The sequence below is a fragment of the Camelus bactrianus genome, chromosome 8 (assembly GCF_048773025.1).
Source record: "Camelus bactrianus isolate YW-2024 breed Bactrian camel chromosome 8, ASM4877302v1, whole genome shotgun sequence".
Lineage (NCBI taxonomy): Eukaryota > Metazoa > Chordata > Mammalia > Artiodactyla > Camelidae > Camelus > Camelus bactrianus.
In genome coordinates, this window is record NC_133546.1 from 60,273,973 (window position 1) to 60,286,255 (window position 12,283).

The 12,283-nt window shown below is 32.2% G+C and overlaps 1 protein-coding gene across 5 annotated transcripts in view; it reads left to right on the forward strand.

Moving 5' to 3' along the window:
- Nucleotides 1-12,283, forward strand: part of RNGTT (RNA guanylyltransferase and 5'-phosphatase) — a 264,604-nt gene that overhangs the window by 185,989 nt on the left and 66,332 nt on the right. For 4 of the 5 annotated variants that reach the window (XR_012508732.1, XM_010948946.3, XM_074368638.1 and 1 more), the window contains exon 13: nt 5,283-5,383. Coding sequence is in view for 4 of the 5 variants with exons in the window: in XM_010948946.3 (XP_010947248.1) it covers nt 5,283-5,383 (101 nt within the window). In the remaining variant the exon portion in view is untranslated. Of the gene's footprint in view, nt 1-5,282; nt 5,388-12,283 lie in introns of those variants that run through there. The other variant, XM_074368639.1, reaches the window with a different exon arrangement.

A 12,283-nucleotide genomic window follows, 5' to 3' on the forward strand; every position in this document is an offset into this window, starting at 1 on the left:
GAGTTGTTTATCTTTTTGTTGTTGTGTTGGAGTCGGAGTTCTTTATGCATTTTGGATATTAAATCCTTATCAGATATATGATTTATGCATATGTTTTCCCATTCTGTAGGTTCAGTTTCTTGATGATGTCTTGTGATGCACAAAAGTTTTTTAGATTTGATAAAGTCCAGTTTATCTTTGTTTTCTTTTATTGCTCACGCTTTTGATGTCATATCTTAGAATCTACCACCAAATCCAAGATTATGAAAATTTATCCCTATATTTTCTTCTAAGAAGTTTATGATTTTACCTGTTATATTTAGATTGTTGGTCCATTTTTAGTTAGTGTTTGTACATGGTGGGACGTATGGTTCCAATCTTCATTCTTTTACATGTGGAAATCCAGCTGTCCCAGCATCGTTTGTTGAAGAGAGTATTCTCTCCCCATTGTATGGACTTGGCACCCTTGTAAAGAAAAAAATTGGTTATTGGTGTATGAGTTATTTCTATACTCTCAATTTTATTCCGTTGGTCTATATGTCTGTCCTCATGTCAACACCTCTGTTTTAACTACTGTAGCTTTATAGTAAGTTTTGAAATTAGAAAGTGTTAGTCTTCCAACTTTGTTGTTCTTTTTTCAAGATTGTTTTGGCTCTTCAGGGCCTCTTGTAACTCCATATGAATTTGAGGATTGGCTTTTCTATTTACGTAAAAAAAAAAGCTGTTGGAATTTTGATAGGGATTGCATTGATTCTGTAGATTGCTTTGGTTAATATTGACATTTTAGCAATACTAATTCTTCCTAATTGGTGTTCTGAAACCAGTTCCAATGTAGGATGGGGTTTCCCTACACTAACAAGCAATTCTCTGACACCAGCTTAGTGTTCTACAATTCAACTCAATTCTAACACTATCTACCCAGGGATGGCATCAGATCCCAGAGGTTAGGCGCTCAGCCTTGAAGACTGTCCCTCTTCCATCTCCCCTCCATCCCCAACTTCAGATGCCAGTCGTAAGTTCAGGTGCTTCTAGTTGACCAGCTGTAGATTGGAGATTCTAATGACCCTCTCCTTGGACTTCAGACACTACTTAAAGTCCAGATTGCTGCTGGTACTTCTGACCTACTGGCTATAAATCAGAGGTTCCCATGACCCCCTTCTCAGGTTTGATTAGTTTGCTAGAGTGGCTCACATAATTCAGAAAAACATAAGACTTACTAGTTTCCTGGTTTATTATAAAAGAATATAACTGAGAAACAGCCAGAGAGAAGAGATACATAAGGCAAGATAAGAGGGAGGAGTATGGAGCTTCCGTGCCTTTCCAGGTGTGCTACACTTCTCGAATATTCATGTGTTCACCAACTCATAAGCTCTCTAAACACTTCACCCCCCCCCTTTTTTGTTTTTTATGGAGGCTTGATTACACACGCATGATTGATGAAATCACTGCCATTGGCATTTGATCCAGCCTCTAGCCCCTCTCCCCTCCCTGGAGGTCAGAGGGGTGGGAATCAAAGTTCCAACCCTCTTATTACTTGGTTGGCTCACCTGACAACCAGCCGTCATTCTTAGGTGTTTCCCCAGAGTCACCTTATTAATTAATATAATAAAAGACCATTATCACTCTCATCATTTTGGAAATTCCAGGGTTTTAGGAGTTCTACGCCAGAAATGGGGAATAAGACCAAATATATATTTATTATAAATCACAATGTCACTTTTCCTATCTATGGATATGGGATGTCTTCCTAGTTTTAGGTCTTTTAAAACTTTTTCAGTAATGTTTTGTAATTTTCAGTGTACAGATCATTCATTTCCTTGGATTAATTTTTTCTTAGGTATTTGTTCTTTCAGATGCTATTGTAGATATCATTGGTTTCCTAATTTCCTTTTTTGAATTGTTCATTGCTGTTGTATAGAAACAACTGATTTTTCTGTGTTGATAATACCACCAAAATATTACATTTTTAGGAATAAATTTAACAAAAGTTGTGTAAGACCTGTACACTGAGAACTACAAAACATTGCTGAGAGAAATTTAGGAAGAGCTAAATAAATGGAGATTTGCAGTTAATGAACTGAAAGATTCAATATTGTTAGGATGTTATTTCTCCCTTAATTGATCTATTGATTCAGTGTGCTCTTACTTAAAATCCCAGCAGACTTACTTTTCATAGAAATTGACCACATGATTTTAAAATATATCTGGAAATATAAATGCTACAGTAGCTAAGAAAGTTTGGAAAAAGATCAAAATTTGAAATATACAACCTGGTTTCAAAACTTAGTATAAAGCTGCAGTAATCAAGACTATGTTATTAGCAGGAAGAAAGGCATATTTATTAATGCAACAGATTAGTGAGAATAGAAATATATCTATATCTATAAACAGTTGATTTTTGACAGAGATGCCAAGGCAATTCATTCAGTGAGGGAAGTAAAATCTTTTCAACAAATCATACTGGATCAATTTGATATCCATCTGCCAAACAATCACTGTCACTGTCTCTTTAACACACCATATAAATAAATTAACCTCAAATGGATCATATATCTAAAAATAAGAGGTAAAACTATAAAATTTCCTTAAGAAAATGTAGTGAAAATTGCAGTGACCTTAGGATAGGCAAAGATTCCTTAAAGAGGGCACAAAAAGCACAAATTATAAAAGTTTAAAATTGACGATTTTGAAACGATGCTTAACATCACTAATCATCAGGGAAATGCAAATCAAAACCACCCTGAGCTATCACCTCACACCGGTTAGGGTGGCCATTATCAGAAAGTGAAAAGATAACATGCTGCTAAGCATGTGGAGATAAGGGAACCCTTGTGCACTGTTAGTAGGAATCTAAATTGATACTGCTCTTACAAAAAAAACAGTATGGAGGTTCCTCAAAAAATGGCAATTCCACTTTTGGGCTTGTAGCTAAAAGAAGTAAAATCAGCATCTCGAAGAGATATCTACATTCCCATCTTTATTGCAGAGGTATTCACAGTAGCCAGAATATGGAAACAAGCTACGTGTCGGTCAATGGATAAATGGATAAAGAAAATACTGTATGTATATACAGAGGAATATTATTCAGCCTTAAGAAGGAAATTCTGCCATTTGTGACAACATGAATGAATCTGGAATATATTATACTAAGTGAAATAAGCAGACCTAGAAAGGTCTCATGATCTCACATATGTATGAAATGTGAGGAAAAAAAAAGTCAAACTTAAGAGTGTGGAATGGTGGTTACCAGGGGCTGGGGGCTAAGGGAAGAGGGAGGGGAGCTATTGACCAAAGGGTAGAAAGTTTTAGTTATAAGATGGATAAGTTCTGGAGACCTAAGGTATAGCATGGCGACTGTGGTTAATAATGAAGTATACTTGAAATTTCCTCAGGGAATAGATCTTAAATGTTCTTACAACACACACAAAGAAGTAACTGTGAGATGATGGATATGCTAATTAGCTTGATTGTGGTAATCATTTCACAGTGTATACATATATCAAAACATCATATTGTATGCCTTAAATTTTTTTATTTCTCAACCATACCTCAATAAGGCTGGAAGAAAATAGATAATTGGACTTCATTAAAATATCTTCAAAGAATTGCTAAGAAAATGAAAAGGTAAGACAAAAACTAGGAGAAAAAATTTGCAGTGCATGTATCCAAACAAAGCTATTTATCCAGAATATACAAGCAACTTTTTATAAGAAGATAACGCAGTAAAAACAAGGGTAAAATTTTGAACAGACACTTCACTAAAGAAGATTCACAGATAGCCAATAAGCAAATTAAAAGATCTTCAGCATCTTTTATCATTAGAGAAATGCATATTAAAGTTATGAGACATACTTTAGAATTAAAAATTTAGAGTGAAAATTTATTTAAAATTAATTTAAAAGCTTTATTTTCCCCCACAATTAACAAATGTGTTTCATGTTAGTTTAGTTGGAAGTTTTCTTCCTATGGTTGCCTTTCTCATTGGCTACACCATTGGCAGGGAAATTTCTTTATCGTTGGGGAAAGGGTTAGATTTCATAGAGATGCTCTGAGCTAATCACAGAAATGAGAGGGTATGACCCAGTAACCACTGAAGGAGTCGATGAGCTCAAGGAGTCCTTTCAGCCAAAGGCTTGGGGACAATATAGGCTACTGCATCCTGCCCCTTGGAGATATTGGCAGGATCCTCCTTGCTGAAGGGACAAAACACAGCCTCTGTGATCAAGAAGCATAAAAGCCACATAATTCCCTCAGTGTCTGCCAAATCCTCTTCCTCAGTGGCCTGTGCAGGAGCATTTTAGCCAGTAGGTAACTGGCTTCTGCCTTGGGGTCCAGAGTGCATTCTTCACCAAGTACAAGATTGGTCTTCACTCCAAAGTTCACTGGTTACACAGTTGTTAGTTTGTGCTTCGGAGGGTGGATGTGGAGCAGATTGATCTCTCATATATTACTGGTGGGAATGGAAGATGCTATTGCCACTTTGGAAAACAATTTGACAGTATCCTATAAAGTTAAACGTACATTACCATGTGACCCAGCCATCCTGCTCCTGTTTACCTCAAAGTTTTGAAAACATGTGTCCACACAGATGTTCAGAGCAGCATCATTCATGATAACCTTAAAATGGGAACATCCCAGATATTCATCAACTTGGTAAATGCATTAACAATTTGTTATATAGATGTAGAATGGAATCCTACTCAGTTTAATACAAAGGAACAGGCTACTAATATATGCACCAACCTATTGCAGAACCTGTGTTAAGAATTTCTTGTGAATTCCAGAAAGGACATAACTATAGTGATAGAAAGAAGGTCACTGTTCCCAGAGAATTGGTGGGAGGGAATTGACTGCAGATGACAAGAGGGAACTTTTTGGGGTGATGGAAGTGCTATATATATCATGATTTTGGTGATGATTGCATGGTTGTATCCGTTTGTCAAAATTCGTTGGTTAATTTTATTCGTTGTCAGTTATCCCACAGTAAAACTGAATAAGAAAAAACAAAAAGAATTTAAATGATTTAACTTCCTTTAAGGCATAGTGGGATCAGAGGGAAATAACAGGTTTCATAATTCTTTGAGACTTTCACAAGCAAGGGTCTGCATCCTCTGGCAGAAAAAGGAGAACAGCCTTCAGTAAGATGGCAGATATCCAACTCCACTCATCCGTTGAAAATAACAAAAATTATATTCAGAAAAGAAGCAGTGATTTTGCTTAATAAAAATAATTAATATTTAATAAATCAAATGTTTAAATTTTCAGCTTATTATTAACTATTATTATGATTTTAATCACTTCAGAAATATAAACCTGGTCGATGTGATGATATTTTGAAATGGAAGCCTCCCAGTCTGAATTCTGTGGATTTTCGCCTAAAAATAACAAGAATGGGAGGAGAAGGGTAAGTGTGCACTTTTGTTCCCCCATCATTTTTTACATGAAATAATGCTGTTTGTATAAGGCTTCACTGTTTACTAGGTATTTTACATACACTTTAAAAAAAAGTAAACATATTTTTATTATATATTTTATATATGTACCCCAAAATATGGATTACTTCTTTGACCTATTACAGCTAACATTTTGTAGCATCCTTTAATCTTCACTAATTTTAGTAAATAGAGAATGAACTTTGTTACATTGTAAGTGAAAATAAATTTTACTTGAAAGTAATCCTGTCAAGTGAATAATAAGCCTAAGATATTATTATTATTATTATTATTATTATTATTATTTATTATTATTATTATTAAAATGTTTTGAAACAAGCCTTTTTTCCTTTGAAGGGAACTACTTCACGTTTACATTTGCATAGCAAACATTTATCTATATATTATTGGGATAAGGTTTTAATTGTTGAATTTCATTAAGATTTTTTCATAATGTTCATTAATTGTTAAGTTTTTTCATTTATTGGTTAATCTTTTGTGACTTCATTGGTTGCTATTTTAGAATAAAAGATGCTTTAGCATGAATATTTTCATTATTTTTCCAAAGGTTTGTTTTATTTTACCTTGTTCCACAATATTTTATGGCATCGTATATGAGTGAATACATAACAACAAAACAGATGTTTAATCAAGGAAATCATAAAGAGAAAATGAATAAGGTAATGCTGTCAGAGAGGTTAAAAGTTTCCCAGTGCATGCCATGAAATACTTTTTACTTGCCAAAGATGAACTATAGACTTGGTCTTTTGTAATGAAGGATGTATGATCAGTTATATGAATCCAAATTCCAGAGGATTAAGTCTCTTAAGAGACTGTACTGTCTTAAATAAAGGACACTGTGTAGTGTGGTGAGTCCTAACTACAAAAAGGAGTTTATTAAATCTTATGGGTATCAGTTTTCAAAAAATAGAGTAGTTAGTATTTTTATCTTTAAATAAGAATTTGTGACTTAATAACAAAGTACAGTTTAGGCAGAACAGTTATCTGGGGTCCCAAATAGTGTTGTTTTAGGTATTTTGTTCTGTATTGGTCTGGTTTAATCCAAGGATAGATAGATAACTTTCGACTGTATAGGATTGTATGGAATATATATTTATATATTATATATATAAATATATATTCCATACAATAATAATAATAATATTATATTATATATATATATATTCCATACAATAATAACAAAGATCAGATAAGAGAAATAATGTTGGCAACCCAGAATATCTGTACACCAAATATCTGTATACTTTGTCACGAAGAATAGTGTTGGGTTTACTACTTACCAGTTCTTAGCCAAAAATATTATTTCTTTAATTTAATCCTAGCTATGCATTGGCATCAATATTAATATCAATATTTATTAATTACTAAGCAATATCATCAATATAATGTATTATATTAATGTGATACTATTAATTATTAATTAGATGAATCATTGAATATTATTAATCAATATTTTTGGAAACTATGGTTCCCTCCATAATATCTTTGGATAAGTATTGACAAGTAGTAAGCTCCAGATCATTATTCCTGACAAAGTACTTGGTGTACAGGTATTCTGGGTTGCTGGTTCACAGTGAAACCTCCACATCAGTAGTTATGCAAGCTGAGTGTAGGCCTGGTGTGTTTTTATGAAAATGTCTTAGAGACATTTTCACTTCTAGTGGTGGTGGCTGAGGGATTAATTTGAATGGGGCTGCCTGCATCTTTTTTTTTTTCCTTAAAAGACACAGATGAATATGGTTCTTTGGAAATAAGACTTCAAAGCTGAAGTAAAATTTGTTAAATTGCTTCATTACTAAATCTTCTAATTTGCCTAATGCTTTATTTATGGTATTTCATTAAGGAGTATAAACTCTTGTGTGTTTTTATTGATTGCTTCATTGAGTTTTGAAAGATGATTTTGTTTTGGTTTTTACGGATTGTAATTCTTAGCAGGACTTAAAAGCTACCTGAGGCTAAATGTAGAATGTCCATTTTTCTAAGTAGTAAAAATGATATTATTAATTTTTTCCTTGTAATTGTCCATTGCAATTAAGTATAGCAAAATGTAATTCTGTTCAATAGTTTGTCATTTGCTTTTGTTCTTAGTACATTTTTAAGTGTATTTTATTTTTTAAAACCTTTACCAATTTAAATGTCTTATAAAAATGAATCATTTTTTATTCTACTGTATCTTTAAATCTTTAAAACACACTGAAATATCAGCATTTACAGTGATTTTTTTCTGATATGAATATGCAAGTTACATTGGTGGAGGCACATGATTAATTTATGTAACATGAGTGTCAGTTCTCAAAAATGGGGTTTTTAATATGAAATATAATGTGATAACTATTGCATAAAATATGTATTATTCAGTTAGCCTGAGTAATGTGTTTTTTTTCATGTAAAGAATGTTATATATTATAGCAGTTTTCACAAAATAAATGAGTTTATATCTAATGCTTATGTTAGGTTCGGTTTTTTAGAGAGCATAATAAGAAACATGCCTGTAGTAGTTTGAAAGCAGAGTATCTATGTGTCTGAATGATAAGAATCCAAGCATGTGCCTAGTGAAGTGGGACTAGGATACTGAAATACCATGAGAGAAGCTAATTTCTTTTCTTGATTGTACTTCTAAATATTTCTACAAGGCTTAGTATAGAGTGGAATGTCTTGAAAGATATACATACCAATCTTTGAAAATATCTGCAATGATTTTTTTTAAATGCAGTTTTAGGCTTTCAAAGTATAGTTTTGAACCTCCCTCAGCTGGTATAATAAGGTGATTGTAGTATAGATTCCTGTTAGATTAAAATTTAATGGAAATAAAAAATCTATTAAATGCCCTTTTGGTGGCAATTAAAATCTAAAGTTTGCTCTTTTCACTTCTTGTAGTGTCATTTCTGAAAATTTGAGGTGTGTTTATTTAATGTTGATTTATCATGGCCTGAAATAACTTGTGTATATCTTAGCAGTTTACATTGTGTTGACCTTTATAGACATACAATACAGATTTTCATCTGAGAGCTTTACATTGCTTTAAAAGTATTGTGGCTTTATATTAACCAATCTACAACCAAAACCTGTGGTCATTGTCAGAAGCTAGGATTACAAAGGTTGTGTTCTGGAAAGTGCAAACTCTAGAGTACGATGTCAGTGACTTACAGTGAGCAGGATAAACTTGCTGTTTGTGTAGCATAGTTTAGAGCATAGGTTCTAGGTTTAAATCTTGTCAGCTGTGTGACCTTGAGCACATTCCTTTTTTCTGTGCCTCTAATTCCTCATCAGGAAAATGGGATTCACAAGACTTTTGTGAGGATTAAATGAACTAATATATGTAAAATATTTTAGAACAGGTAGCACATGGTAAGTGTTTCTCTGTTTGCTATTATTTTTGTTGTTTTCAGTAAGATAGATTTAAAAGTCCATATTCCCTTTTTGCCGGTCCTATAATTCTGTGGTTTGCTGAACCGTGTAAATTCACTTTTCAATGTGAATCATTTCCTGTTTGATTCCAATCTCTGTTAAGTTTTCCCTTTTAAAATGCATATATCTTCAATTTATTTGTGTAATTAATTATAAATTGTTAAAACACCTGGAGAGCAAGAACATAACAAAGTCACAAAACTTATTTATAGAATTTTTTGATAACAAATGTCTTAAAATAGTGGTTGACAGTACGTATAGTGGTTAAGAACATGGATTATTGGCCAAGACTGCACAGAACCAAATCTTAGGTCTGCTACTAACTTGCTGTTGTAGTCTTGTTCCTTAAATTTTCTAAGCTTCTTCATCTGTAAAATGTCCACAGTAATAGTGCTTAGCACATAGATTATTGGGAAGATTTATTCAGACCCTGTGTTTAATTGTAGAAGTGAACAAAGTAAATACGGTTTCTGCCCTTATTGACTTTGCGATTACAAGCTAGTGGGCTAAAATGCAAAAAAAAATTATTGCTTTATGAGGTTTTGTAGGGATTAAATAAAATGATGCATTTCAGGTCTGGGCATTTGAAGTTGAGAAATGCTAGCTTAGTAATAAGCACAATGAAGTAAGTAGAATCAACCACACGATTCTACTTTACTTGAAAATGTATAAAGAAGTCCTCTCATTCTGCTGACTAAAGTGTATATTTTCCTTTTGCTTAGATTTATTTTTAGAGAAGAATGATTAATTCCATTTCTCATGCTTATTTGAACTAGTGTTATTATTTTTAAGAAAGAAATTATAGTGGTAAAATATTCCAAATGTTGGAAAAAAGTTCTTATACAAGAAAGGATTAAGTCAGCAAGAATATAGGTAATAAACTATTGGGGGAAAAAATCTTATTTCTTTTTCTTTTTTCCCCATCTGCTCTGTTTTAAAATGAAATGCTTCACTCTTTTATCTACATTTCATTAAAAAATTATTTTAAATAAGTGAAATTAGAGGTAAGAACAGTAGTATAACCTATGTTATTATGTAGTACATTTAATGACTGTGATTTGGCATATAGCTGGTTATATTTTCAGGGGTATAACCATGGCCACTTTTATCTTTTAGCAAATGGCCCATGGTATCTGCTTTGGCTATCCTATTTGAAAATATTCTCACCACGCAGAAATTTTTTAAGACAAATGCTTCCTTAGGTTTCAGTCCTTTGAGTGGTTACTCTGTCAAATTCTTGTCTATACTTCATTTCCAATGTGGGCTGGGAGAGGAAAGAGGAGCTGTAGCTGGCTTTTCAATTCTTCTGCCCTGCTGTCTATTAGTTACTGGTAATCCCTGTTAACGCTTTCATTTTATCTTCCCTACTTCCTACAGAAAATCTTTCTTGGGCCATCTACCAAAAATAAATACCATATTCAATACACCTAGGAGAAAAGAAGCATGTGGTCTCAAAACGTGTATTTACAACCTCACTGAAGTCAAAATACTTTCTTTCACTTGTTAATTTACTAAGGAGAAATTGGTATCACCTTTGTTTCATCATTTGGTTCTCTGGAATTTAACTTTCATATTTATTCATTTAAAATTCTTTAAAACGAGAATCTTTTGCTTGTATCATTTGTTCTAATTTAACATGTTTTCCTTAATTGCAGTTTTTCTAAGTTAGCTTTTGTGCTATAAGAAGCTTGTTACCTGTGGATATCTCTGAAGAATTTTGTGTAGATTAAATACTAGTGCATTTCCTACTTTGAATCACATTGAAGAGAATGAGATTCAAACTAATCTAGGTAACTTGTGAACCCAGTATTTTACTGTAGACCTTCTTGAGTTTGTATTGTATACGTGAAGGAGAGTTACTTTCCATGCCATTATATTAGTCTGCTGCAGAAAAAATAGTGTTTATAACAAAAATATTACCTAAGCCTTCAGACAATGAAGCATTTATGTTGTAGTCTACTGGGGTTCATTTGATACAATTATGGATGGAATTTTAAAAATTAGCAATTTGTTATAGCTTGCTGTGTTAGGATTTGGCCTGAAGTATTTATGAAGTTACTATACATTTATTGGTAAACATCCCAAGTTCAAATTCTTGCTTATTTCTTAAGGGTAAATGGAAGAAAAATTTGAGCTTTTTAGCCACAGTGCATTTCTCTGTTAAAATCTATTATGGAATAAATTAAATAGCTCTGATTATTAAAATAATTGCAAAATAATTAATGATAAAATTATATTCTTTTAACTTTCACAGTCTGTTTTGAACCAAGCCATTTAATTTGGTTTAAAGAGTTAATTATGACAAGAGGATATTTAATATCCTCTAGCATATGACAGCTTCAAAATATAAATATGGTAATTTATTGTAAAAAGAAGAAAGCTCGGGCACATCATTGTTAATGCAGTCCTTTTATCTCTGGAAAATGGAACTCATATTAAGCTTTGAATCTCAGGGGAAAGAATATGGGGGAAGGGTATGGAAGGAGCTCATTTTGTTCTTTGTATACATAAGAAAACTGTCTTGGCAAACTGGACTTCCAAGTGTTGAATAATGGGATAGTAAGAACAATTATGACCCATCATTTTTTCTAAGCTTCATGTAGCAGTATTGCTAGTGGGTTTTTTTTTAAATATTTTAATGTTATTATATTGGTGCCTGTTACATATGACTTTTGTTTAAAAAATTTATTCTTAATCATAGGAAACATATTTCACTGTGTAATTGCAACTTAAGCTTTAGGTTTTCTAAACCCTCATACACTATACCAGCATTGTTCAATGTAAACACTACAGATTTAACAGTTATGTTTATAATAATTTACCACCTTACAATATTTTAATTAGAAACCTTTATCAACTAGATGTTTTCTACAACTGCAGCTCAAAGATAGTTCATGTTCCTATTGATAAACAAAAGTCATTGAGGTTTCATAAACATGTTTTCAGTCATCAAAGGAAGTCTAGATTATGCAGCTTTTTAAAAAAGTACATTTTATTTTTATTTAACTGTTTGAAAATTGATGATCTAAATTGTATGTAGGTAAATTGTGTGTTAACATCTTAGTATCAAATTAATTAACAAATTAATAATATTTGTTAGTATCGAATATTTTTACTAACCATTATACATTTAGACAAGTTCCTCAAATATTATCAAATTTACCTCTTTTGGGTAATGTTTTAATTTTTATAACAAGAGCTGGAATTTGTATTATTCAGATTTTAAAATTGCTTCAGCATTTAAATATGGATTTATTATAGAAAGTATAGACCATATTATATAATCTCAAGGGATTTAAGAATACATTAACTGTAAATTACATGAATTCATTACTAAGAAACAAAGGACTTTATTCATCTTTTTCAGAATCTAATTTATAAAAATGAAAAAAAAAATCGCTATCCTACTTGTCCTCCATTTATTTTTAGACTTTCAGCATAGT